At 36.9% G+C, this 27,824-nt stretch overlaps 1 protein-coding gene and 1 long non-coding RNA gene across 3 annotated transcripts; both read left to right on the top strand.

Moving 5' to 3' along the window:
- Positions 1-323: 323 nt before the first annotated feature.
- LOC128862471 (purine nucleoside phosphorylase-like) lies at positions 324-27,824 on the top strand. Of its 2 annotated transcripts, XM_054101122.1 has the most exons (3): positions 324-464; positions 21,769-21,903; positions 26,376-27,824. In XM_054101122.1, the coding sequence occupies exons 1-3, from the start codon at positions 349-351 to the stop codon at positions 27,247-27,249; spliced, it is 1,125 nt and encodes a 374-aa protein (XP_053957097.1). In that variant the 5' UTR covers positions 324-348; the 3' UTR covers positions 27,250-27,824. The 2 variants fall into 2 exon arrangements, with proteins under 2 accessions (XP_053957097.1, XP_053957098.1); XM_054101123.1 differs by lacking the exon at positions 21,769-21,903.
- Positions 11,916-15,369, top strand: LOC128862472 (uncharacterized). Its single transcript, XR_008454484.1, has 3 exons — positions 11,916-12,200; positions 12,356-12,578; positions 14,433-15,369. It is a non-coding gene; the product is annotated as an uncharacterized LOC128862472 (long non-coding RNA).

Raw genomic sequence — 27,824 nt, 5'->3', positions numbered from 1 at the left:
TTTAAAAACAAGCCTTTAGTCGGTGATCACCAAACAGCTCGAGCAGCACGCAAACAAATATTTATTTAGTGAACGCCTATCAGATAGGAGCAAAATATATTTGTACATAACACAGAGGAATAGGTTATCGAAACGATTGTGAATTAAAAAACAATAACAATTAAATCATTAAAGTTCAGAGTTGTATTTTTTATAAAAGGGACTTTACACCTGCTTTAGTAATAACGGTGAATACAAAATTAAGTGAAATCTCAAAGTAATTCTAAATCAAGCAGAAACCACCAGAAAGCTGAATAAACGAAAGACGTACAACGTTATAAAACTAACAACAACTAACAACAACTCACAATGACTGGTTTCAACCTGAAAGGCAGCAGCCTGCTGAAGAGCAAAGCCATCAATGGCAACAGCAATGGCGAGACTAACGACAGGAGCAACAACTACATTGCAGAAGAGTGTCCCAAGTGAGTAAAAGAATAAATTCCTACTCAAACAAATGGATGTGTGCACAAATATTTGGAACAAAAACAAAAACATACCAAATAATCGAAAGATGTAGAAACTAAAAATTAATGAGAAAAGTATAAAATTTACAATTGGAAAAAACAAAAAACAAAAAACGCACAAAAAAAAAAACACTCAACTACATAAATTATATTAACCTGTTTGCAAATTGAATATTAGCTTAGAACACAAGAAAATAGCTTTCGATAACACTGGAGGGCCAAATCAAAAGTATTTGATATTCATATGAATCTTGGAAGTGGTGCTATTTTCTTCGATTTGGCGCTGCTTTTAAACACGAAAACTCATATAAGTTTACCAAAATGTCGCGATTAATATTTTCAATGCTTTTCATTTAGCCAATTTTGTTTTCTTAACTAAAACTTTCCGTATAATTCAAACAGCCTGAATTCCTTGTAAATACGTAAAATTTAATTGATTTTCGGATGAAATCTACGAACTGAAAGATGTTTAGATGTGTTCCTCTCTGACTACACATTTGGATTTCTATTGTTTTAGAGAAAAGCAGTTTATAAAACTGCTGGTATATCTTTTTATTCTATACTCACAGGAAGTGGATGCCATTTATTATGAAACCAATTTTTTTTTCATTTTCTCTATTTATTGAATCTTTCTTGTAACGGGTGGCGCAAAATTTATCGGGTGGCGCAAAATTAACCATTCAACTTTTTACTAAAAAACAAAAATTATTTTGAATGACGGAAATCTTTATTTTGACCCTTACGTGCTCCATTGTTGTCTGTTTGTATGCTGCAGCTGTCTAGCTCACAAGTGTAAAATATGATTGCCGTAGGACGATATTTGCAAATATTATAAATCTTTCCATAATTGATTAATTTTGCGCCACCTGTTATAATAAAGGGCTTCCAGTCTCCAATTCGTCCTAGCTGGGAACCGGAAAGTCCTAGTTTCCAGTCTCTCTTCAAACTTTCGTTATCCCGCATGTCGATTGAGCAAGATTTTTTTTCTGCTGTAATAACATAGATGTGGATGGAAGCAGCCGCAAAGGACGAGTTTCCAATCTTTCTTAAAGCATCCGTTGTCCCGCACTACGTTTGTGTGCAAGTTTTTTATATGATGGAATTGGCTGGAGGAAGTCGAAAAGACCTAGTTTCCAGTGTCCCTTGAAACTTCCTTTGTTTCACATGACGATGAGGCCGTACTGAAAGCCGGAATTGCCGAGATTCCGTTGCCGTTGCCTTCGTGGGCGGATTCTACCTTAAAGCTTCCGTTATCCCTCATGTCGATTGTGGCAGATTTTTTTTTTTTCGGATGTAATAGATGTGGATGAAGGGAGCCAAAAAGGACGAGTTTCCAGTCTCTGATTTTTCGGAGCTCGGAGCTGGAAACTCCGTGTTTTCAGTCTCTCTTACAGCTTCCGTTGTTCTTCACGATGTTTGTGTGCGATTTTTTTTTATGTAATAGAATTGGATGGAGGAAGTCGGAAAGGCCTAGCTTCTAGTCTCCCTTGAAACTTTCTTTAACTCACATGACGATGAGGCCGCAATACCGAGATTCCGATTTCAATCTTGTGTAATCTTCATTTAGGAGTAGATTTCGTAGGTCTTCTAGCTTTTGTAGATACTTTTTGCTCAACGGTGCTATTTCATCGGCTACACGAGGTATGCAAATGTCTCTGTGAATCTTTGCATGCTTTATATACCATGGAGCTCCCGTAATTATCCGCAAGGCCTTAGATTGCACTCTCTGAAGTTTTTTCGATAAGTGAAGGCGTAGCAGTTTCGCACATTTCTATACCATATGTTCATATTGATTTTAGCATGACTTTGTGTAGTAGCACTTTGTACTCCAGAGGCAATGCTGATTTCGAATTAAGCATCCAATATAAGTAGGTTTTTCATTTTAAACTTGCTATTAGTTCCTCTCTTTTCAATATGATTCCGCCATGTGAGTCTTCTATCTAAGTGAATTCCAAGATGTTTGATTCTATTTACTTGGTGGTATATTCTGAAAGTTTGCAAAACTTCATTAACAATACCCCTGCCATACACTTTTTATACGCCCTTGTAAGAATTTGAATTACACTTGCAGCAGTTTTGCCGAGTTCGGAATCGAACTAATTTTTTTTTTAATTCTGAGCGTGGTAATTCACGCTGTGCCCCAACTCATTTTATGAAGTTGTTACGCCATAGTCTGGGTATATGAAATATCTCGCCTCCTTATTCAGCTGATGTGTGCCTAACTCTTTTCTTTTCGTTACGCATATCGTGGCCAAGAGAGAAGGAAATCGCAAATAGTTGCAGAATGAATATTTCAATCATTTTTCTCCAGTCGCAAAACAGCTACTCAATAAGAAGGTCGCATTGACCCATGGTTTTCTTGCTGCCCCCTTCTAAATTTGTTCTATGGTCAAACAAAAATTAGACAGCTATTTTTTTATATTTGAATGCTTACAATTTTTATGGAAAAAATACACTTTTCCGTAAATTTATCACGAAATGTGTATAAATCGATATAATTTAAATTCTCTTCCAAAATGTCCAAAAAATGTTAACGAATTTAAAAAGAGAGATGGCTTGATTTCCTTTTTTTTTTTTAAATTTGTTTGACCAAAAAAAAATTATATAATATATAAAGGGTGGTTAAGTTTTAGGGGCCGGTGTTAATTTTGAATAAAATACAATTTTTTTAGAAAATTATTGTCATTTCTCTTTGTTATGATAATATTGGTATGGCTCAATTACGTATGGAAAAGAATATCGGCCAAATGGCTGCCTCGGCCTCGGCGGCACACCTCCATCCGATGCTCCAAATTTTCGATGACGCTGAGGCATAATTGAGGTTCTATGCCGTTAATGTGCCGAATTATCTCATCCTTTGGCTCTTGAATTGTTGGTGGCTTATCGACGTACAGCTTTTCTTTCAAATAACACCAAAAAAATAAGTCCAACGGTGTCGTTCACGTTTAGGTGTGGTTCACATTCAACATCGATCCTTGAAATTTAACCACCCTTTATATATAATTGGCGCTTGTACCCTTTTTGGGTGTTAGGCCGAGCTCCTCCTCCTATTTGTGAATTGCGTCTTGTTGTTGTTTCACAAATGAAGGGAGCCACAGTTTTAAGCTGACTCCGAACGGCAAATGGTTTTTTATGGGGAGCTTTTTCATGGCAGAAATATAATTGGAGATTTGCCATTGCCTGCTTAGGGTGACCGCCATTAGAAAAACTTATTCTTCAATTTGGTGCTTCACGGAGGTACGAACCTACGTTCTTTCCAAATTCTAAATGGTAGTCACGCACTAATCCATACGGCTACGGCGACGCCAAAAAAAAATGTAGCTGTTTTTTTTTGTTTTAATATTTGAAGGCTTTGAATTTCCACGCGAAAAATACATTTTTTTATAAATGTAGCACAAATGTTTATAATGTATATTTTTAATTAAACCAATTTTTTTAATTTTATAACAAGAATCAAAGTAGTGATATTTGCGAAAAAACAACAAAATTTGGAACGTGTATGCGAGAAGTGTATCTAAGAAGTGAAAAAGGTGAAAAAATACTTTCACATTATGCCTTCGAAGGTCCACAACGGTCAAGCTTTGGTTGAGTTATTCAAATTTTTTTGAAACATATCTTCAGAAAAAAAAATCAAAAATAGTATAAATTATCTCATTATTTTGATACTGCTGATAATTATCGTACTATGCAGATCTTTTAAGCTTCAACGCTTCTATTATCTGAGATTATTTTTTGGGACAATTTTTTTTTAAATTATTTTTATTTAAAAAAATTCGTACATTCGTACAGTTCAAGTGAAACTTAATATTTTTCCGAAATATTTGAGGGGAAGTGAATGTACGGTGAAGTGAAGCAACCGAATATGCACCCAAACATACATAAATTTAAATAATTTTATGATCAAATAGCGCAAGGTGTCGTTATTGCATTCGCATCTTAGTCAAATTATTTATGCTCGCGTTAGGACGGTCTCCCAGCAAACGAACAAACTATACGAGTATGTATATGTGTATGCATGTATGTGTATAAATTGTACAACACATTACAATGCACGTATTTCGGTCATGCACGCTCAACATACACTTTAGATATGCCTACTCACATACAAACGCACATATTTGCATTTGAAATTGTACTGCTTATCCATTCGAATACAAAACAATAACACCACAGAGAGTGACAAGCGAACTAAAGACTGATGCAAGAGAATTGGTGCAAATTGTGACAGGTTTTTCGTTAATACCAAAGTTGTTTGACAACAAAATACGTTACACACAACGGCTTCTTGTTTCTGCGTCTAGATAAGGTGCAAGGTTGCAATTGGCTTTAATATCTAACAGACTTGTACGTATGCACGTATATATGTACATACTAATATATTTATATATAGGCAGGCGGACTCACAGGTGATTGCTTTTTAGAGACTGTGTCTCTCATGTCTGTGTCATGAAATTATTTACCAGTAGGTAAAATGGCAAGAGTGTCGCAGGCACACTTCAAGTACCACTGTTTTGATACCATAATGTGGACCACTACCTGTGCAAAGAAAAATTATTAGGAAGAGAAAACCTTCTACAGCCATCCAGTGCTGTTGATGTAGTGGAGGAGAGAAAAGGGATCTAGGTTTGAGAATTATTCAAGACATCGCCAAAGGGCATGCTAAGGAATCTCAAGCGCCTAGCCGCCAGAGCCGGACATTTGCAGAGAAAATGTTCAACAGTCTCTTTCTCTGTAGGATCCCCACAGCTTCGGCAATAGGGGTTGTACGGAATTCCAAGCTTCTCCGCATGAGTACCGATCACCCAATAACCAGTGAACACCGCAATGAGTTTGAAAATTGAATGGCGGGGGATTCCCATCACCTTAAGCGTTTTGTTTCTATCGTATTGAGGCCATAGTGTTTTCGAAATAGCACACGATGAGACAGACCTCCATCTGTCTTTTGCTCTTCTTAGAAAGAAATTGTGAAGTTTCCCTTTAACAACGGACAAAGGGACACCGATTTCTGATAGGGGGACAGCTGAAACCGGTTCTGTCGACCCCTTCCTGGCAAGCTCGTCGGTAATTTCATCTCCCTCTATATTCCTGTGCCCAGGAACCCAGATAAGGGAGATGTTTCCTGCTCGATCGAGATGTTTGAGATCCTCCTTACAGGAGTTCACCAGAAGAGAGCATCTTGACTATCGGAAAAAATATTAATGTCTCCCTAACAACAGCTATCTTGAAGCATTTTGCATGCCTGCAGGATCGCGAAGAAATCTGCTTGAAAAACGCTGCTCGTTTCCGGCAGTTTAAAGGAGACCGAAATGCTGGCTGATTTAGAGAAAACCCCCGTTCCCACTTCAGATTTCATTTTGGATCCGGTTTACCAGTTTGTAATAAAAAAAATCATTTAACAGTATTTCTATTTTGTATTATAATTTTAAGTTCTCAAGCTTTTAAAATATTAAATTTTTATCAATATCGGTCCATACGGTTTGTTCCTTGTTTTCACAATGTTCTTTTTTTTAATTTTTTAAATTTTGTATTGAAACGTTAATATAATAAATACATTTCATATTATACACCCAGTTAACTAAAACGAGCAATAATTTGTTTTTGTTTTTTTCCTTCGACAATGAAATTATCACAACAAATAGGAGAAGAAGCTCAGCCAAAAGCACCCACCCCTCGTTGCGCAAATTGTTATTATTACTATTAAATTAGCCGAATTTTCTCATAACGCAAATTGAATAAAGTGAGTACACAAACACATATACATTTGTTGCTATTTGAGCAAGTACACCGTACGGGTACACAAAAACTGTCCTCCTAACCTTCGCATACTCGGAATTTAGTTGTTGGTATTATAGACTGAATGTTCAAAATAAAAACAAGCTTTGTCTGACGCAATAACACAGGTTTAAAGGAGAAATCTACTGCTACACACATGCATATATAGTATGTATGTATGTATATATGTATGTATTTGCGTACTGTTTATAAAATGTCGCGTTAATTGTGTTACCTATTCATAAAAATCTTCCAATTCAAATTCCAAACAAACAACTAAATTACAAAACAAAAAAGAAAAAATGGTCCCTATGTATATGTAGATGTGCGTACGAGCATAAGTACACATTTGTGTGTATGTGCTATATATGTATTATTATCTATTTAAATGAGCACCTAGTATATACATACATACATACATACAAAACTGTAGTCAATTAATTTTATTAGTGTGCAAAACAAATTACGCTGATAAAAAATAAATGTCGGCAATTGATGTCACGAGCAAAAATGAAGATGAAAATTAAAAACAAAAATTTCAAACAACAAAAATCTACAAACAGCCAAACAGCTATACAAAAAAAACAAAAAGAAAACTACAAACAACACAGTTCACAATACATATGCACATCAAATATGGAGCATCAAGAGACAAAAAAAAGTTAGTGTGACTACGCAAAAAATTAACAGCAAAATTCAATGTTTGACATTGTCAATTTTTTTTTAATTCAGAATTGCCTATCGTTCGCAAAGGAAGCTGATTTTTGTCATCTCCTTTTCTTCTTCTTATATCCTTCACTTCTTCTTCTTTAGCTTGACCTATTTGTGGCGTGCGTCTTGTTGTTGTGGAGGGTAATGGAGGTAACTACAGTTTAAGCCGACTCCGCACGGCGAATTCTTTGATTTATGAAGAGCTTTTCATTCCAAAACAACACTCAGAGGTTTGCCATTGCCTACCGAGGGGCGCCCGCTGTTAGAAAAACTGTTCTTCATTTTCGTGTTTCACGGCCATTCGAACCAACGTAGCCGAAATCCGAATGTTAATCACGCACCAACCATTCGACTACGGCGGACGCATCACACATACATACATACATACATCTTAGAAATATAGTTACCAAAAAACTTAGCTACATTGTCGGTTTTTTGTGTTGTTCGAATACAAACAACAAACGGCTTTTGTAATACAATTGTCTTTCACATCGCATTTACTATTCGCGTTGCATTACAGAGTAGACCCCAGACATTTATGTAAATCAAATTTTGTTTCGGCCACATTGGTGCTGCAACAAAACCTGCTTGCCGCTATGCCTGCTTGAAGGTGTGTCCACTCGGACGACCAATGCGACTGGCTATAAAAGTGGGTGTGTGGCTGATAAACTTGTAGTTTACGTAGTCTACGATTACAAGCATATGTATGTATGTGTGTACATATGCGCACATATAAGCTCTTAGACTTGTGTTTATTATTGTTTATTGATTTTGTTTATTACAATTTATTTTCCGTTTTTCGATTAAAAGTCGAAATTTCTCTTTCAAGTCTTAAAAAATAAATGCCAATGTTAAACAGTTTTTTTTCAACTATTTTCATCTTGTTTTGTGTACCTTACCTCATCTGATATGACCTTATCAAATGTTTTAAAGTTAAATGCATTATAAATGAAATATTGTTGGTTTCTTATCTTGGCATATGACAATGATCATGAACTTTTATAAAATTTTCGGGTACGTACGAGTACATGTGTATGTATATGCCTGTTCTTATATAAAGCATATACAGCTGTGAACAACTTATCAGAGCCACGACTTTGCCATATGAATTTTGTTTAATTCTACCGGCGCGCTATTGTTCACAAGCGTATTATAATTTTGTTCATACGAACGGGATTTAATAAGTGCCCATGTTAGAAATGAAGACACCAATTTTTGAAAGAAAAAATTTTTTTTTCTTTTAGATAGCTACACTTCTCCCAACGCTCCAGCCATTTTTTAAACCCCTCCAAATAAAAAAAAAATATTTGTCGAACTCTCCAAAATACGCCTTTGTCTCCTCGGTGATGACTTCGGTGTTTGAACTTAATTTTTTTCCCGTGAACCATTTCTTCTTGTTAGCGAACAAGAAAAAGTCGCAGGGAGGCAGATCGGGTGAATACCGGGCCTGCGGCAGCAATTCATAACGCAATTCATGCAGTTTGGCGGCGACGACTCTGGATGAATGAGCTGGTGCTTTATCGTGGTGAAACAGCAGCTTCTTTTTCGCGAAATGCGGTCGTGTCTCCTTCAATTTTTTGTGAAATCATTCCAATAATTCAGTGTAGTATTTTTGTCGAGTAATCGTTCTATCTTTTTCTAAAAAAATCCATGAGGATGATGCCGTTCGCATCCCAAAAAATCGAGGCCATGATCTTTCCAGTCGATGGGACTGTCTTCGCCTTCTTAGGAGGAGATTCAGCAGGAGATATCCATTGTTTTGATTGTTACTTAATTTCTGGTGTGTACTGATGAATCTAGGTTCCTTCAGAGGTGACAGCTCAATGCAAAAATCTCTTCGGATCTCGCTTAAATTGCTCCAAACACTGCTTCGAAGTTAATAACCGCATCCGCTTGTTGTCCACCATGAGCAATCACGGCACCTATCGGGCCCACAATTCTTTCATCGCCAACTTATCATGTAAAATATTAATTGCCATTCCGGTCGACACACCTATGACCTCTGTTATTTCGCGCGTCGGTCAGCGATCAGCGAGAATCTTGTCGTGGAATTTTTGAATGATTTCCTCGGTAACAACCTCTGCTGGGCTTCCTGGTTGCTAATCATCAGAAACAGATGTCCGCGCACATTTAAATTCGTTGAACCAATTTGGGATCTAACTGTGGTCATAGATGGCGAGGCGTTCCCATAGACAGCATCCAACTTTGCTTTTATCTCTCGCATTTTTTCCTATCCAAAATAAAATTCGAATTACCGATCTTTTAAGATTAAGATCTTTTTCCATCTTACCGAAAATCACGAAACATGTTTTACACGAATAGCTGCCAAATCGAAACTAACCTATCAATCAGTCTGAAATTTGTTTTGCCGTGGTTTGATAGATGACAGCACACGAAGCTAACACCAACTTCCCTCAGGAACGTCCTCTGTCATCAAACACGGGTACTTATTGAACCGCCCTCGTAGGAAATTGTACAACAAGAAGCAAAATATATTTTTGTGAACTTTGCGAATATCTTGAAAACTTTTGATTATAATGAAGAGCATAAATAAAATAAAAGTATGAAAACAAAATAAATAAATAAAAGCTTGAACGGTAATAGGAAATTTAACTACCTTTAATTAGAGATATCACTTGCTTTACGGATTCTATTAGAAATCTGGCTAATCTACCTATTTTTCCTCAACCCAAACCGGTTTTTGGCGATATCTCGGAAACTGTTTAACAGAAAAAAAAAATGTTGTGGTATTTTGTACTAAACGGCTGATTTTACAAAGAAATAGGCTGGTCTAGTTCTTGGGTAAAACAATATTAATTATTTGTAAACCAGTGTAATTGGCAATTTATTTCAATTTTAGCGAATTCATGCCAACTACTTGTGATTGCATATAGAAAAATTGAGACAAATAAAAGTGCCATTTAAGAATGTTGATATGGAAACACACAACACACAGCACATACATACATACATATGTATGTACATGTGTGCATGCGTGCAGTTAGTTGGTTGAATTTGAGTTTTGTACTTTAATTGGATTTGATTGATGCTCGTGCAGTGTGACTAGTGCGTGTCTTGCTTTACTGTACCTTGGGCTGCTAATGAGATTGGGCGTGAGCAGAATAAAGTGTGAGCTATGCTTCCTAATAACCAGCAATACTTGTTGTTGTTACTTTTTCCATTTACTGCTACAATTTAATTTTTCAAATTATAGTAATAATAATAATTTTCATTTGTGGAACAACAACAAGGCGCACACCACAAATAGAAGGAGGAGCTCGGCCAAACACCCAAAGAGGGTGTACGCGCCAATTACATACATATATACTAATAAGGGAGAATGGGGAGTTTTGAGACGGGTTTTGTTTTTGGACCCGTATTACTCAAAATCTTAATATTCTGCATATGTCAACGATGGAATCTTTAGTCAATGAATACTGGAAGCTATTGGTATGGCCTATTTAACAAAACTACAATTTTCCTTAAACTTAAAATTGTATATAATCATATAAAATATAATACAAAATACCAAAATGTGGGGAGTTGTGAGACACCATGGTTTAAATCAATAAAAATGACTTATTTTAGTTGTTAGTTCTTTATTAAGATGAAAAACAAAAAAGAAAAGACAATTGTTATAAAAAAGTGTATAAAAATGCAATGCCATCAATCTGATGATTCGCAGTGAGAACATGTATAATAACCAGTTCGTAAATTGGCGCACTTTAGGTGCACAGCTCGATCGCATACATTGCAATGAATGGAGTTGCTTCTGCTTAACTTAAAACAATAAAAACTCAAATTTAACCAAAAATTTCATGATATATATACAAACAATGCATGAATATTGCGATGTACTTATGAAAGATGCGTTAAAACGTCGAAAAAAATGGTGTCTCACAACTCCCCTCATTTGTTGTCTTACAACTCCCCAAATCGTTTTTTATTAATGGCCGCGTAGTCATAAACACATCGAACGTTCAGGCCCAAGTGAATGTGTAAATTCAAAGCTAATAGGACAATTAATAATTTGTATATATTAACATTTGCAATTCGCTTCAACAACTGATCGAATGTATCGCAAAACAAATGATGAAAAAAACTTACCGAGAAGTTCCAAAACACAGTAACTGGAGAGACGCGTCGAATGTGTGTAAATATGACCAATGCTAGCTGAAAAGTGAGATCGCATCGAGAACACTTGTTGACACTTAAAATCGAATGTAAACAAATGAATAATGCCGAAAGGTAAGAATGTCTCACAACTCCCTGTGTCTCACAACTCCCCATTTTCCCCTACTAATTTAACTTAAATTAATTTAATAGACAGAAACAACTTCATGTATTAAATAACTTTTGACAAAATCACAAAAAAAGAAATTAGCCTTTGAACATCTCTGGTTGGTTTATTAAATAATACGCGTATCTAAATCATCAGCATATATAATATAATTGATGTGTACACCCTCTTTGGGTGTTTGGCCGCGCTCTTTCTCCTAAATATCATATTTGCAATGTGCGCCTTGATATTATTCCACTAATGGAGGGAGTTACAGTTATTCGTCGCCTTCGAACGGCAGATGGTTTTTTATGAGAAGGTTTCTCAGGCCAAAATTACACTCAGAGGCTTGGCATTGCCTGCCGAGAGGCGACCGTTATTAGAATAAAACTTTTTCTCTAAGTTCTCTCTCTCTCTACCCACTTCCGAATTCTAGTCACGCAACAATCCATTCGGCTACGGCGACTGCATAATTAACATATCGGACTGTAACTTCCTTCCTTCCGCACCATACATGCATACGTATGACTGTTGGTACGCCCCGCGACTTATGTATTTACATAATCTTCGCCATGGCGTGCTGTTATGTCAACCAACTACATACATACATACATTCATATATAAAAAGCTAATATGTCATTTTCCGTTAGACGCTTTATCAGCTGAATAATAAAACAATCGAATATCATTTTATTTTGATTCTAAATTAACACGCAATTCATTTAAATTATATTCAAATTAGTTTGTTTTACTTCCTCAGCGAACAAGTGTAATTCTCCTTACTTACATACGCTCCATTCCACAAAAAACCGCACGTTTCTTGAAAAAAAAAACAGAGAAATAATGTGTAACGTTCTATTTTTGAGAATTATACTTATACTATATACTACTACTCATACTATCCCAGCCTGGCCTTAATAAGGGAATTGAATGTAAGTCACTTAAGTCATCCTTATGAGCACAAACATTAAAGCTTATCCACTCAAGTTATCCAGTCCTACTTGAGTGGATAAGCTTTAATGTCGACGATGCCATTAACAACACTAAAAATAAACGAAAATGAAAGAACTGCTCTTCTCTTTTCTAGATATTACAGATTAACTAGCTTTAGCCTAGAATTATAGGATAGAACAGGGGCCTCGAAAATGTTAAATGAAAACATTTTTCAATATTCGAAAACTCACACCTGTTTTTGATGCACCAACGATGAAAATTTTTCAAGTCGAGGCGAAGCTTCTGAGCATCCACTGAGTCCCTAACACATGAGAAAATTGTTAAATCATCCGCGAAGAGCAAGAAATTCGAAAAAGGTAAAACATTTGCTTATGTCATTGATAAAAATTACAACAAAAGGAAGTGGCCTTGGAGGACACTTGTCGGTGCAATAAAGTGGTTTGATAAAACTAGATCGATTTCCACCATGCACCGTCTGTCCGTGCAATATGATTTAAGCCATTGCTGAAAGGTGGAGTGAAAGCCCAAGCAAGTTAACTTGTTTACTAAATATAATCTTGGGTGACACTTTGTCAAATGCCTTAGAGCAGTCAATGTAAGCAGAATCAAATTCGAGTGATTTGGAAAACGATGACATTCAGAATTCGCTAAAACAGCAAGATTAGTAGCCAGTTACAAAACCATGTTGGTTTGGACTACTTAAAGGTGAATAAATTGGGTCCTTTACAATGCATTCAAATAGTTTAGCAATGCTTGAAAACTTGGAAATCGGCCTATAATTACGAACAATTTACTTTCTTCCGCTTTTAAAAAAAGGTGAGGTGATTGTATCATACATTTCCATTCGCTTAAGAAAGTGCCCGTAGATAATAATTTGTTAAAAATAATCTGAAGAGGAACTGAAGATAGCTGAAAGACCGTCAGCATCTTTTTGCGATAATAGTTTGAGGGAAAAAATCCGTTTGAAAAAGTCATCAGATGAGATGTGCAAATTGTAATAATTTAGAAATGAAGACATCACGGATACCGCATGCACCTTATTTAGTACTATTGAGTATCTACTTCCGAAACCGGATATTAGGGAAGAAAAGCGCCATGAATCGTTTGAAGATTTTCACGCCACTGCGGCCACCATCCTAAACAACATTCACGCAAAAATCGGTTCTACTTTATCGCAGCATCCCGGATTCATGGCTCAATGCCAAGCGCAGATCGAAGCTTTGAGAATATTTACGTATATAAACAGAACTTCAAATTGTATTATGACTGCAAAGTCAGGGAGGGAAAGTTGAACGAAAAAAACTTATGAGTTGCAACACTTTATTCGTATCAATATTGTCTATGTAATTGGAATTTCAAATAATTACAGTTTGGAGCATGTGTTTGTACATTTGTATGTATGTATAGACAATTTGTTTACAAAACAAATCAGTTCTGACCTTCGTACACACAACACCAGAATAATGAGCTATAATTTGATATTTGGTGTATTATTACATATGTATTACCTATGTACATATATATGTAGATGCGTCGCTGTGAAATTTTGTAATATTTCAAGGAAACATACTAGCAAACATGTTGCGTTAGGCTAGCCAGATCGCCGCTGATACACTCTACGTCAAAAGAATCTTCCAACCTTAAATATGATGGTAATCGTTCAGCGGTGGCTAATCTGATTTGTGATCCATCGCGCCAAAAGCTGCTTGCCGGGAGCTCTTTGAGCTTCTGCAGGCGTTTTTCTGAAAACAAAAACGAAAAAAAATAGTATCGCGAAAGGCTGCGGACTGGGTTAGGGCCACGCAATTTATTCGCCGAGTAATTCGCTGTATTTTTTTAAATATTCATTATTTTTTTTATGAAATTAAAGCCCATTGTCTAACAAAACTACAGTCTGTTACATAAGAGCGTGGTCACTGTTAAATAATAACAACAATTGATTTTTCGATAATTCGCAAATTTATTGATAATTTGGTCGTCAATACTCAATGCAAATACCTCAGTAGCAAGTCCAACCTCCTGCATTGTCAATTATGGCCTGGCATCGGCCGTCGCACAGTGCGGCCGATTCCCAAAAAGCTGGCCAAAAGTCGAAAAAAAAAGTTTCTAGATAGAGTTTTTTTGTCTTTGGGTTGGCTACAGTAATGCCTTGAGTAGTGAAAACCGTTCATAGCAACGACCTGTACCCTAAGTATCCTCTGTATTTTCAGTCGCAACGTGGCCTTCGTTTGAGCATCGTATTACTGTCGATGAATAGTGAAAGTTGTACACATTTGAAAGATTTTGTAATGGAGTAAATTGAACAAAACCAAATGGAATCATCTTCGGAAGGTTAGTAAAATACGAGAAATCTTTAGTACATATCAATACCTCGACACAAAATTTTTAGCTGCAGCAATACGTAAATACATTTTTTGCAATTTTTTTTATAAAATTTGAGTTTTCAAACTGTATAGTAATACAACGCCGTCATATGCTGCTTTGAAACCTATTAAAGGTTACTCAAAAAAGTAATGGTTACTGAATAAAACAAGATTCAGCTGCTACCACTTGCTACCTTGCGACCCCGAAAACATATAAATTAACATGCATCTTGATTATGTTTTAGAATATACGCTACTTCACGTGAGGGGGTGGCCAATAGGGGTGGAGGGGGGTGGATTTTCAAAATTTTAAGATCAAATTCGTAATCAGCGACCCCGACAACCCCCGAGTAAGAAATTTTGAATCAATTACTTAATTTTTTGAGTTTTGGCCAGCTTTTCGGGAATCGGCCGCACTGTGCGTCGGGGCATACTTTCAGCTAGTTTTTCTGCATATTCTACCGGAAAAGACCTCCAAATTTTCCAAATTTGTCGAGAACGTTGATCTAAATTACATGGCTTGCGTCTGCGAAACTGCATTTTCATCAAAGCCCACACATTTTCTGGGATTTGCATCCGGTGACTGACCAATGGCCAATCTAAAGTGACAACTCCGTTTTGCGCCTTCCACTCGCTACACGCTCGACTCCGATGTTTCGGATCGTTGTCCTCTTGAAGGATCCAGCTTTCATTTTTCTTGATATACCATTGCTTAGCAGATGGTTACAAAGCCTTTTGATAAATTTTTTTCATTTTTCGGCATTTAAATTCTCGGTAAATAAGAACGAAGTCCCGAAGCCTTTGTTTGAGTAGCACCCGCAAACATGGACCTTGACGGGGTGTTTAACAGTCCGTTGAAGCATCCTACTGGTGGAGGTTGTCCCGGCGTGTTTGATGCTCGGAAATGCCCAGAAGGAGGATTCATCCGAAAAAATTACGTCGCTCCAATCGAAAAACAAAGATTTTTTAAGAACAAGTATTCATGTTTATTTAATTAAATCACATATACAATGTTTATTTTTACAAGCATGGTTGGTTGGTTGGTTAAAGTGGTGATTCTTCCAGAATCCAACTAGCGCATCCGCACCATTTTGTTGCCCCATCAAGCGCATTTTACAAGCATAGTTATTAAAGATAAAAAAGATATGCACTATAATCTTAAAAATAATATGAATTAAATGTATGGCAAGTTCAGGAACTAAAAATAATTATGTTAAACATGCTATGCTATGTTGTTATCGAAAATAATAGGTTATTCAATTTTTAAGTTAAAAAAATTAAAAAATATAAGTGATAATCATAAATACAGGAACATAAATTTATTTGCTGGCATCAACAGTTACTCGCAATCACTTGCTTAGAATAATTTTGAACTGGACTTCCTCTTGCTCGATCAGCATCTACATTTTTAACAATGAACTCTGTTATAAGCCGTTGTTCGCCAATTCTTGCTACTTCTTTGTAACGAGCCATACAAGAATTAAGCTCACGTTGGAATTGGGATCATTTGTAATGAAATGGTGTCCTAATTTATTTGCAAGTTGAAGTCCTTCTTGAATTAAATTTGCAGTTAATTTTACAGGTTCTTCACTATCATTGCTTTCTATAGAATCAGCATTCTGTGAGGCAATATGTAATATATCCTTCAATGTCATCTAATACCAAGTCATCACAACCCTCCCCACCAACTGCGTGTGCCAAATCAATCATATTGGGATATTCTTTTGTATTTGGATCCACAGGATTTTTACTTTTTACACATTCTGGCCAAATTGCTCTCCAACATCCATTTAAGGTTGATGGTCGTAAATCTGATAATGCTAAAGCAGCATGTTTAACGCAATCTTTAATAGAAAACTTTTTCCAAGCATCAATTACTGTAAGAGTTTTATCCTTATCCAAAGTATCCAAAATGTACTGGAATGTTCTTTTGATGTGGTAAGTTTTATATGTTGCTATAATTCCTTGGTCCAGTGGTTGGATTAGGGATGTGCTATTTGGTGGCAGCTACAAAATTTGTACATTTTCATGTTCCAATTGAGGATGCCCGGGTGCATTGTCTACCAACAGATGAACTTTAACTTCTAAGCCTTTTTCATTCATATATTTTCTTGTTTCTGGTACAAAATATTTAATGAACCATTCTGTGAAAACTGTAGTTGTCCCCCATGCTTTTTAATTAGCCACCCAATTAACCGGCAATGTACCAAAATCGACATCTTTCATTGCTCGAGGTTTAAGTGCACGATTGATAAGCAGGGGCTTTAACATCCGATCTCCAGAAGCTTTACTGCAAAATAAAAATGTGACTCGATCTTTTTAAACTTTAAAACCACCAGCGCTTTTTTGCGATTTGGCCATAAATGTTCTTCTCGGCATTTTTTTCCAAAAAATGCCAGTTTCGTCGGCCATAAAAACCTGGAAATTAGTGGAAATTCTTTGGCGGCTTTCTGATCTTCAGAAGCAATCTCGCCCTTGATTTTTATGTTATGAAGCGGATGCCTTTGGATAAATCCAGTTAACCATCCAGTGCTTGCAGAAAATACGTAGTTTTTCTCCTGACTTGATTGTATGGATGTAGACGGTTGTTCGTCTTTTATCATTTTATAAAACCTTAATGCTTTCTCCAAGAAGAGGTCATTCATCCTAAAGCACTAAAATTTAGGAACCATAGGAAAACAAACTGGCTAAGATATTCCCAAGAACTAGCAGAACGTTTGCCCATGGATCCCCCCTTTAACCCCTCTAGCATAGAGGCATTAGACAATATGGTCAATAGACTGACTAATTGCTGCAACCAAGCCCTGCATAAGGCTTGTCCGGCAGCCAGGTATAGAGGGAAGAATAAGCCACCCTGGTGGACACCCGAACTGAAAAAGCTACAAAAGAATTGCAGGAAACAATTCAATAGAGCCAAACTCTCCCAAAGCGAATGTGAATGGGACCTATACTATGACAAATTAAAAATATATAAGAAAGAAATAAGAAAAGCAAAAAGGTCTTCATGGAGAACTTTTTGTGGGGAGATCGAGACTACGGTGGAGGCATCTCGACTGAGGAAAATCCTAACCAAGTCTGCTCAACCCATAGGGTATCTTCAGAAGCCAGACTCCAGCTGGACAGAATCCAGCGAAGAATCATTAGACCTATTACTAAATACCCACTTCCCAGGTAACTTAGAGGAAGCGATAACCGCCAATATTCCAACTTCGGATGCGGTACTAGGTACCGACATCCCCAACATTATCACAGAAGCCAAGATAACTTGGGCTGTAGAAAATTTCCATCCATATAAAACACCGGGACCAGACGGGATAATCCCTGCGCAACTACAAAAAACATTGGACAACATTATGCAATGGCTGATAACCATATTCAGAGCAGCATTACGACTAAACTACGTCCCCCTAAGATGGAGGGAAGTCAAAGTAGTTTTCATACCAAAGGCTGGTAGGAGCTCGCATACAAAGCCTAAAGACTTCAGACCTATTAGCCTTTCCTCATTCCTATTAAAGACGCTAGAGCGATTAATAGACGCCTTTATAAGGGAAAACTTAACCCCGTCGCTACTGGCGAGATCACAACACGCTTACTGTAAAGGTAGATCCACAGAGACAGCATTAAATTCACTAGTTTCAGAGATAGAGAAATCAATAGAGGACAAAGAGTATTCTCTGGTAGCCTTCCTAGACATAGAAGGCGCTTTCAACAACATCCTACCGGAGGCCATAACAAGCGCAATGACTGACTTGGGTGTCGCCGAGGGCCTTGTGAAATTTACTAAACAGTTGCTACTAGGCAGGTTAGTAATTTCGACGTGGGCCCCTCGACGATACGCAGATCCGTCAGGAGGGGCACCCCTCAGGGCGGTGTACTTTCTCCTCTGCTGTGGATTCTGGCAATGAATCAATTGTTGAAGAATCTAGAGGAAAGGAGAATACACGTAGTGGCCTACGCAGACGATGTTGCAATATTAATAAGAGGGAAATTCCCAGATACCCTCTGCAATATAATGCAAAATGCTTTGAACGATGTAAGCCGGTGGGCTGCATCGAGTGGTCTTGGGGTAAATCCCAGCAAAACAGAACTAATCAAGTTCACCAGGAAATACAGGTTACCTGTCCTAAACCCCCCTACTCTTGAGGGTATCACACTATCAATTGGGGAAGAGGCGAGCTACCTAGGACTGATATTAGATAGGAAGCTCTCGTGGAAACAAACGATTAATGATAGAGTAAAAAAAGCAGCCACAGCACTCTATACATGCAAAAGAATTGTGGGGGCAAAATGGGGCCTAACCCCAAAAATAGTACACTGGCTATATACAGCAGTGGTACGGCCTATCATGACATACGGTGCATTGGTCTGGTGGCCAACACTCGAGAAAAGAACAACAGTAAAACGCCTAGAAAGTATTCAAAGAGGTGCTAGTCTCTGCATAAGCGGGGCACTAAAGACTACACCCACGGCAGCGATGAATGTCATGCTGCATTTATTACCGATTGAGGCCTACAGCAAGCAGATGGCGGCGAAATCGGCACTTAGGCTAAGAGAATCTTCTAACTGAGCCACTAACAGAAGGGGTCACGCTAGAATACTAGACGAATATCCCTTCCTACATCAAGCGACAGACTTTTGTAGCTCAGTAGAGTTGCACTTAAACACATCCTTTACCATAACTTTCCCAACGAGGGAAGATTGGGACAATGGGGTAATGGACAATAAAAGCGGAATCAGCATCTATACAGACGGTTCCAAGCTAAATGAACAAGTAGACGGAGGCCTTCACTCTGAGGAAATGAATGCCAGCATCCCCTTCCGGTTACCGGATCATTGTAGTGTATTTCAAGCTGAAATTTTGGCTATCAGGGAGGGCCTGCTAGCCCTAAATAAAAGTGTCCTCACCACAAGGGATATAAACATATTTTCAGATAGCCAATCGGCCCTGAAAGCTTTAAAATCGCCCAATATTAACTCGAAGACAGTAAAAGAATGTATCGACGTTTTGACAGAACTATCACAGTACTTTGCAATAAACCTGCTCTGGGTGCCGGGTCATAGAGACATAGAAGGCAACTGCAAAGCAGATGAATTAGCGAGATTGGGGACCACGTTACCGATCCAACCAGACAAAGCGGACATTCCTATACCCTTAGCAACTTGTAAGATGCTTATAGATAAACACACTATCAGTGCTGCCAACAGGCTGTGGTCTCAGACCTTGACCTGTAGAACTAGTAAAATGACGTGGCCGGAATGGAACATGGGCCGCACAAACCGACTGTTAAAACTAAACAGGAAAAATATGAGAAATCTACTCGGGGTCCTAACAGGGCATTGTCTGATTGGCAGACATGCCAGTAGGCTGGGAGCGCCCTATAACGACTATTGTAGAAGCTGTAACGATATTGAAGAAGAAGAGACTATAGAACACTTTCTATGCGGGTGCATGGCTCTGGATGGAAGAAGGTTCAATATTTTAGGAAAAAGTTCCCTGAATAACTTGGCAGAAGTAGCCAATGTAAAAATAACAAGTCTTGTTAAATATATTAAAGCCACAGGTTGGTTCAATGAGGACAATGTAGAGTGAGGAGAGGGGACAGCCCTGGTGGTATCACAATGGGCCTACAGCAGGCCTAGGTGTGTCAACCGACAACCACTATACCTACCTACCTACCTACCTAATGCTTTCTGTTTGATATTGTTTCCATCTACGGGAACTTGTTTTTGTGCATTGTCCTCAAGCCATATTATGAGTGCTTTTCCATTTTTTCTTTAGTAGCATCTCTAGTGTATGATGAAGACTTAACAGATAGTTTCGTTTCAGAAATCACCGATTATTTTGCCAAGAAATGTTGAGCTTTCTCCATTTCGAAGGCGACCTAAAATTTCAATTTTGGTTTCCAAAGAAATTGCTTTACGTTTTAGTTTTGTTTTTGACATTTTCTTTTAGGGATACACAAAAAAATTTTTCAAAATTAAAAAATATAAATAACTGAATAAAAATTAAATTGCCAAAGAGGCTTACCTTTTATCTTAATGCGTTAAATTTAATTTAACGTTGGAAAAACAAATTTGCTCATAACAAATTTCTTTACCAAACACGTCTGATTGCATTGATAATTCACAAAATATTAACACATTTCAATTGTTCGGAATTCTCCTGAATTTGTGAAATTTCGCAAAAATTAAATTTGTCAAAACAAAAAAATATAAGCACAAAAAATTTTAAATCGTGCTAAAGGAATAAAACCGTGTAAGAAAATTAAAAATATTTTATTTTCAAACCGTGTAGAAAAAGACCGTGTAAAAACAGAATTAGGTGTAAATACTTAATAAATTTTATCTTAAATATATTACAATATATTTAAAATTTAATAATAATAATAACTATTTTTATTTAAATTTAGAACTTTGACGCTATTCAAAAATTTTGCATTCGTGTTTATTTTTACTTTGCGATCAGCTGTTTGTCTCACTTGCAAATTCTTACAAGTAGAAATTTATCCAATAAAAAATTGCAACTTCCGTTCAAAATGAAATTTCATTTTGCTCTCTCACTTTCCCCTACTTTGCAAATTTTTTGGGTACCTGAACACCAAAACTGTATAGTTTGTAAGAATTCCTACAAATTTTTTGCTTCACGACCAGATCTAACGTCGAAAATGTCGATAAATCCACAGAAATAATCACAGTTAACGGGATGTTAGTAGTCGTAGCAACGCTCAGGAGTTAAAGATCGGCCATAAAACAGTTTAAAACCGTTTGGATAAATAATGGATTTCTTTTTCCCCAAACTAATATTTTATGAAAATGGACGGATCCAGAATAACGCAACACAGATCTTTACGTGTCTCGGCGTGTTTTGTTTTTGTTTAATTTTAGAATTTGTTATTTTAACAACAATACACGACACTATAATTATAACAACAATAACAACAAAATTACAGCAAAAAATAAACTAAAATGCATAAAGCACAAATTTAAACGCTCAAGGATTAAAGCAAATCTCACAAGCACGCATGCTCACACACAGACACACATAAACGCACACTAAGCAACCAGCAATGCACGAAATGAATTCATTTTTTCTCTGCTGTGTCGCCAAGCTTCTTTGCAAGCGTCAAGTGGAAAATCAAATGTTGTAATTTTGTTCATATGCTCTCTTTTGTTGTAATTCCAGTGGTTCCACCAACTCAACGGCCGTCATCAACAACAACAACAACCAACAAAATACTTCAAATATTGTGGATAATCCCGAATTAGCAGAGGCTGTCGCTGTCGAAAATCGTATCAAAATGGTTATAAATGAAGAGAAGTTCGTAGTCAATGTCAAAATTTTTCCATTTTTGTTCTATATAATTTTTGTTCTGGAGCTGTTTTGTTTGTTTGTTTTCTTCTTTTTTTGTATGTTTTCTTTTTTTTATGTATTCTTCTTTTCTGCTTGTTTTCTTTCTTTTTTTGTTTTTTTTTGTTTTGTTTCTTATCTTTTTTTCTTGTTTGTTTTCCTTTTTTTTTGTTTTCTTCTTTTTTATTTGTTTTCTTCTTTTTTATTTATTTTTTTTTGGCTTTTTTTCTTGTTTTTTTCTTGTTCGTTTCCTTTTTTTGTATTTAACTCAGTAGCGCACAAGTTTTTCTCATTTATAAAACCCTTCTCCAAAAGTTTCCACTTCATTAATTGTTTATTTAAAATGTATCCCGTCCTCCTTATAAGATCTCCATTTATTGTATGTACATTAGGGCGGGCCAATCTTTTTTCGACATGCTGTCTAGCAGTTTCGAAACTCTACCTTAAATTCTAAGCAAACAAGTCCTATAGAGCATAGCTCTTAAGTCGATTTCGAGGCCACCAAATTTTAAAAGAGGGCAACTTTAATGAAAAAAGTCAACATGAAGAAGGGCCCGAGCGCCCTTTCTTAATTGTTGAATAACTCGAAAAGTATTTGTCGGATTCACTTCAAATTTTCACACAATATTTTTAAGATATTATACTTTAAGAAAATTTTTGAATATTCTGACTAACCCTAACCCCTTAAATTTTGCATTATTTCAAAAATAAATTTTTGACACACCTTTCTAATAATTAATTTTAATATTTTTTAATTTATTATTTTAATTTTTTTTTTTATTTATAATTTTAATATTTTTTTTTTTTCATTTATAATTTTAATATTTTTTAATTTAGAATTTGAATATTTTTTAATAGATAATTTGGTTTTGTTTACAATTAACAAATTTTTTACAATAATTTTGGTTTTTTTACTAATAATAATAAATAATTAAATGAAATACTCATTTTTACTTTAAACAGTAGGTGCTTTTTTTACTTATTATCTTCATGCCACAACTTTCTCCCAATTTTCTCATGAATTAAAGGTAGCTTCTTTTAAAAATTAGGTGGCTCGAAGTTTTTTCCCCCTCTTCCTTAGAATTTTATGCACAATTCGTATCTGCTAAGCAAAATGCCGAGAAAAATCGTGTTATACAAATTGCCCCACCCTAATGTGTATATGTACTTAAGTATACGTACTTGTTTTTAATGTCAGCTGCACTCTTAGTCTTTGTCTTCCATTAAACCAGTACTAATTAGTTTCTGAATATGTTTTATGAATCAAAAGGGCTTTTTTAATAACATTATTGGCATATTTGCTAACATCCTGCTATTGCGTATCTATAATCTTTATGGTCCTCATGTGCTTGTTGTTTACTAATTCAAATTAATTTTATTTGGCCAAAATTGCCTCGGTACTTTTTATAATTTTTATGATTTTAGTGGTTTTTCGATAGTCGAAATTGTGCTGATTTGCAAATTCTGAAAGATCTGCTGAAATGTGGTTTTATTTGCAAATTTCGCAATCCTCCCTTAATCTTCCAAATCTACTACGCCCTCTTCAAAGTAATCGCTCCCTTCTTACGAAAATACATTTACAACCAATGTTTTCTGAAACTCTCGAATCAGTTGCGAGCTGCAATTCGCGTTGAATCTCTTTTAAGTGCTCGAGACGATATTCGCGGGGTGGTTTTTTTAGTTTGTTGCATATCCAGAAGTCACACAGAGTGAAGCTGAGTAAACAGGGTGACTGTGTTGCGAAAACCAAGAGTTGACTAGCCACAAGTGTGGACATTTTATTGCGAATAGTTTCACGCAACTAGCAACAAGCAGCAAATGACGCACACACCCAGATAATCTATGAATGTATGGCGGCCGCCGCAGCCGAATGGTTGGTGCGTGACTACCATTCGAAAATGCTTAGGCTCGAATCTCCATGCACGAAACAGCAAAAATGATAAAAAAGTTTTTTTCTAATAGCGGTCGACCCTCGAAAGGCAATGCAAAAGTATAGGGTGGGCCATGTAAAATTTGTTTTTTGAATCGGCTCTAAAAAAACAAAAACTAATCAATATTTTTTCAAACTATTTTTTTTATTTTGAAGATTGAACATAGTCATTTATGAATAAAAAATAATATCGCTCAAATGACTGCCACGACTGGCTTTACAGTAGGCCATTTGATCAACCCAATTTTTAAGCACATTTTCGATTGTTTGGGCTCCAATTTCATGAATGGCAACTTCGATTTCATGTTTTAAAGCATCAATCGTCTCTGGATGGTTCGCATAGCATTTGTTCTTAACGGCTCCCCACAAAAAATAGTCCAACGGGCTTAAATCACAGCTCCGAGGCGGCCAATTGATTTCGAAATTCAGAAACCGTAGCCAAAAGTTCGAGTGCAACTTTGGCAGTGTGACAAGTTGCACCGTCCTGTTGAAACCAAATGGCGTCCATGTCATCCTCTTCAATTTTTGGAAACAAAAACTCGTTGAGCATGTCACGGTAACGCTTGCCATTTACTGTAATCGCGGCCCCTCGCTCATTTTCAAAAAAAATGGCCCGATGATGCCGCCGGACCAAAAACCGCATCAAACAGTGACTCGTTGTGTATGCATTTGCTTCTCTACAGTAACGTGTGGCTTTTCTGAGCCCCAAATCCGACAATTTTGCTTATTGACGTAGCCACCGATGTGAAAATGAGCTTCATCAGAAAAGATGATTTTTCGGTAAAAATGCCCATTTTCTCAATTTTGTTCAAGCGTATAGCGTCCCATTTCGTAAATGTCAAACCTTTAAGTAAATTATGAACACATTGGACATGTCATTTGTGTTACCATTCTCAAAAAAATAGGTGGTTCAAAAGCAAACGCTATATGGCTCACCCTGTAATTAGTTGTAACAGTATCGGCACCATGTCTGGGGGGAGCTCTTTTAGAGCTCTTTAGTGACCTTGGCATTCTTTTCAAAATAAAAAAAAAGCACCATGCTCACCTCCCAGTCCCACCAAACATATATCATGACCTTCTTTGGATGAAAATCCGGGTTAACTCTCAGCTTTGGCGTATCCCCTGCAGCCACCCACTCTTTACTTTGCTTCATATATTGATGTATAGGCACCATTTTTCATCTACCGTGACGATTCGGTACAAAAAGCGCTGTTTATGATCGCGTGTTGCTCGATGGCGGGCAAGATGTTGAGAAGCAATTTGAAGGCGATTTTCTTTGTTTTTTTTTCAGTGAATCCCATTAAAAGAAGGTAATGGAGAATGATCGTTTTGTGATCGGAGTTCATTTTTTCCACCAATTCAAGACTGGTTTGGTGACCGTTCGCCTTAAAAAGAGATTTGAGATGTTCTTCATCGAATTCAGAAGGCCTTTCGCTGCGGGACGTGCCACCGACGTTAAAGTCGTAATTTTTGAGCTTTTCAAACTATTTTCGTGCTGTATACTCGCCCATGACACCTTATCCGTACACGCCCCAAATGTCCCGGTCTGCTTCGATAGCTTTTTGACCTCGTTGACTCATGACACCTTATCCGTACACGCCCCAAATGTCCCGGTCTGCTTCGATAGCTTTTTGACCTCGTTGTAAAGGAAGGAAGAATAGGTGTCGAAAATGTTGATTTTTGCCTTCTGGCTATTCCATTTCTAAGCTTCAAAACTGATAAAAAATTAAATAACTCAAAAATACATTAACATGGTTTTGTAGAGCAGAAAGAGTTCGAATGAAGACTTAACCTTTGTCAAACAGCAAACAAATCGTTATAAAATAAAAGAAAATATAAAAACGCTTTGAACTTATTCCCCAACCAATGGAATACCAAGTTGCCATATGGACATACCAAAAATTTGTTTTCATCAAAGACGTCACAGGGGCACGATTTGTTATTTGTTGAAATATTTTGAAATGTTAAATGACTCATCTTTAATTAACTCCCGAACACTTAGTGTGAAAATAGATAAAAACATATGGCACTGGGAGTGGCAGTGTGCATGTCTTCAAGATATAAACGAACTAATTGGAATGATAAGACTCTGTTTTCTTGTTGTTATGATGGAAAAAATATTGAAAACATTTTTAGCGCGAACATTATTTTCGATAGCCAAATACGTAGATGTGTATGTAGAATATTGGAGTATTTTTTGTTGGTATAAAAATTTCGAATTTAGCGCCAAACAATTACTCGCTATTGAACGTCCAAAACAGTTGTGTTGTTAACCAATTACTTTTATGGCATTTATTTACGCGCATAAATTCATATTTTTATTGCATAGACAACTTTTTAAACCAGTACGAAAATGTTATACCATCACCAGTATACTCGTACCTCAGCGGGCATTACATCAAGGTTTTTTTGTTTTTGTCTACTCGTAATTTACTTTCATACGGATGCAAATTATCCGCTTAACATTTTACTTACCACACCACCTTCAACTTCTCCTTTTCTCTCATTTCAGCTATTCATACGAGCTCATCAAAGAGGTGGCGGATTTCTTTTTGGAACGCACCAGCATACGTCCCAAGGTGGGCATTATTTGCGGCTCGGGTCTAAACTCTTTAGCCGACCACATCACCAACACACAAGCCTTCGACTACAAAGATATACCACATTTCCCCGTCTCCACAGTGGAAGGTCATGTGGGACGCATGATTTTTGGCTATTTGGAAGGTATGCCTGTGGTGGCCATGCAGGGACGTTTCCACTATTATGAGGGCTATCCTTTGGCCAAATGCTCCATGCCTGTGCGCGTTATGAAATTGGTCGGTATACAGTATCTGTTTGCCACAAATGCAGCGGGCGGTCTTAATCCCAAATACAAAGTTGGTGATATTGTGATCGTGCGCGATCACATCAATATTATGGGCTTTGCTGGCAATTCACCACTGCAAGGACCCAACGATCCGCGCTTCGGACCACGTTTCCCGCCCATGACCAACGCCTACGATCGTCATCTGGTGCGCAAGGCACGCAAAGTGGTGCGTGAGATGGGTATTGAAAATGATGTACATGAGGGCGTCTATACGTGTCTGGGTGGGCCCAACTACGAGACGGTAGCCGAATTGAAGATGTTACGCATTATGGGCGTCGATGCGGTTGGCATGTCGACTGTGCACGAAGTGATCACAGCCAGGCATTGCGATCTGACAGTATTCGCATTCAGTTTGATAACGAACAAGTGCGCGACCGACTATGACAGCAGTGAAGAGGATGCAAATCATGAGGAAGTCGTGATGGTGGGCAAATCACGTCAGTCCACTTGTGCGGAATTAATGAGTCGAATGATACGCGATCTCGCCGAGGAAACGTGTCTGAAAAATGGCAGAAAATGAACGAAGCAGATGAATCGGAGCAAGGATAATAGTGTATTAAGAAAAGGAGAAATTGAGAGAGATAAAGAGCAAGAGAGCAAGAGAGCAAGAAATGAACTCTAACTGCATACGAGTATGTGTGTATGTCTGCAAGCACTGGTAACTCCTAAATATCATATTTGGACGTTAATCATAAGTAGTCTATTAGTTTAGTAGCTTTACGCTATATTTTTAGTTTTAATATATATTTCGGCGTTGTGTAGATATGTATCATAGTGTATGTGTGTATTCAAATATTTGCACTCAAACAAAACACGATTATATTTTGACATCTTTTACATCTCTGTTACATGTACGAGTATGTATGTATGCATTTACAGGAAAACGCTGCTACTTATTAGTACTGTGTTTTGTTTTTATATTTAAGGGGGGCAGCTCCTCCAGACAACGAGTTTTTCAATAATTCTTTGCGAAAAACTGAGAGTATTTATTATCTTAAAATAAATTACATATTAATAGGAGTATTCATGCTTAAATGAATATACAAACATTTTGTTTAATAAGAAAAGAAAATGACGGCGCTACAGCTGCTCAAA

The sequence above is a fragment of the Anastrepha ludens genome, chromosome 4, assembly GCF_028408465.1.
Source record: "Anastrepha ludens isolate Willacy chromosome 4, idAnaLude1.1, whole genome shotgun sequence".
Lineage (NCBI taxonomy): Eukaryota > Metazoa > Arthropoda > Insecta > Diptera > Tephritidae > Anastrepha > Anastrepha ludens.
This window is presented reverse-complemented; position numbering and strand designations above follow the sequence as displayed.

Coding starts and splice junctions, on each gene's coding strand:
- LOC128862471 (XM_054101122.1), top strand. CDS start 349: ATGACTGGTTTCAACCTGAAAGGCAGCAGCCTGCTGAAGAGCAAAGCC. Junction 465..21,768: donor ATTGCAGAAGAGTGTCCCAA/GTGAGTAAAAGA, acceptor TTGTAATTCCAG/TGGTTCCACCAACTCAACGG. Junction 21,904..26,375: donor ATGGTTATAAATGAAGAGAA/GTTCGTAGTCAA, acceptor CTCTCATTTCAG/CTATTCATACGAGCTCATCA.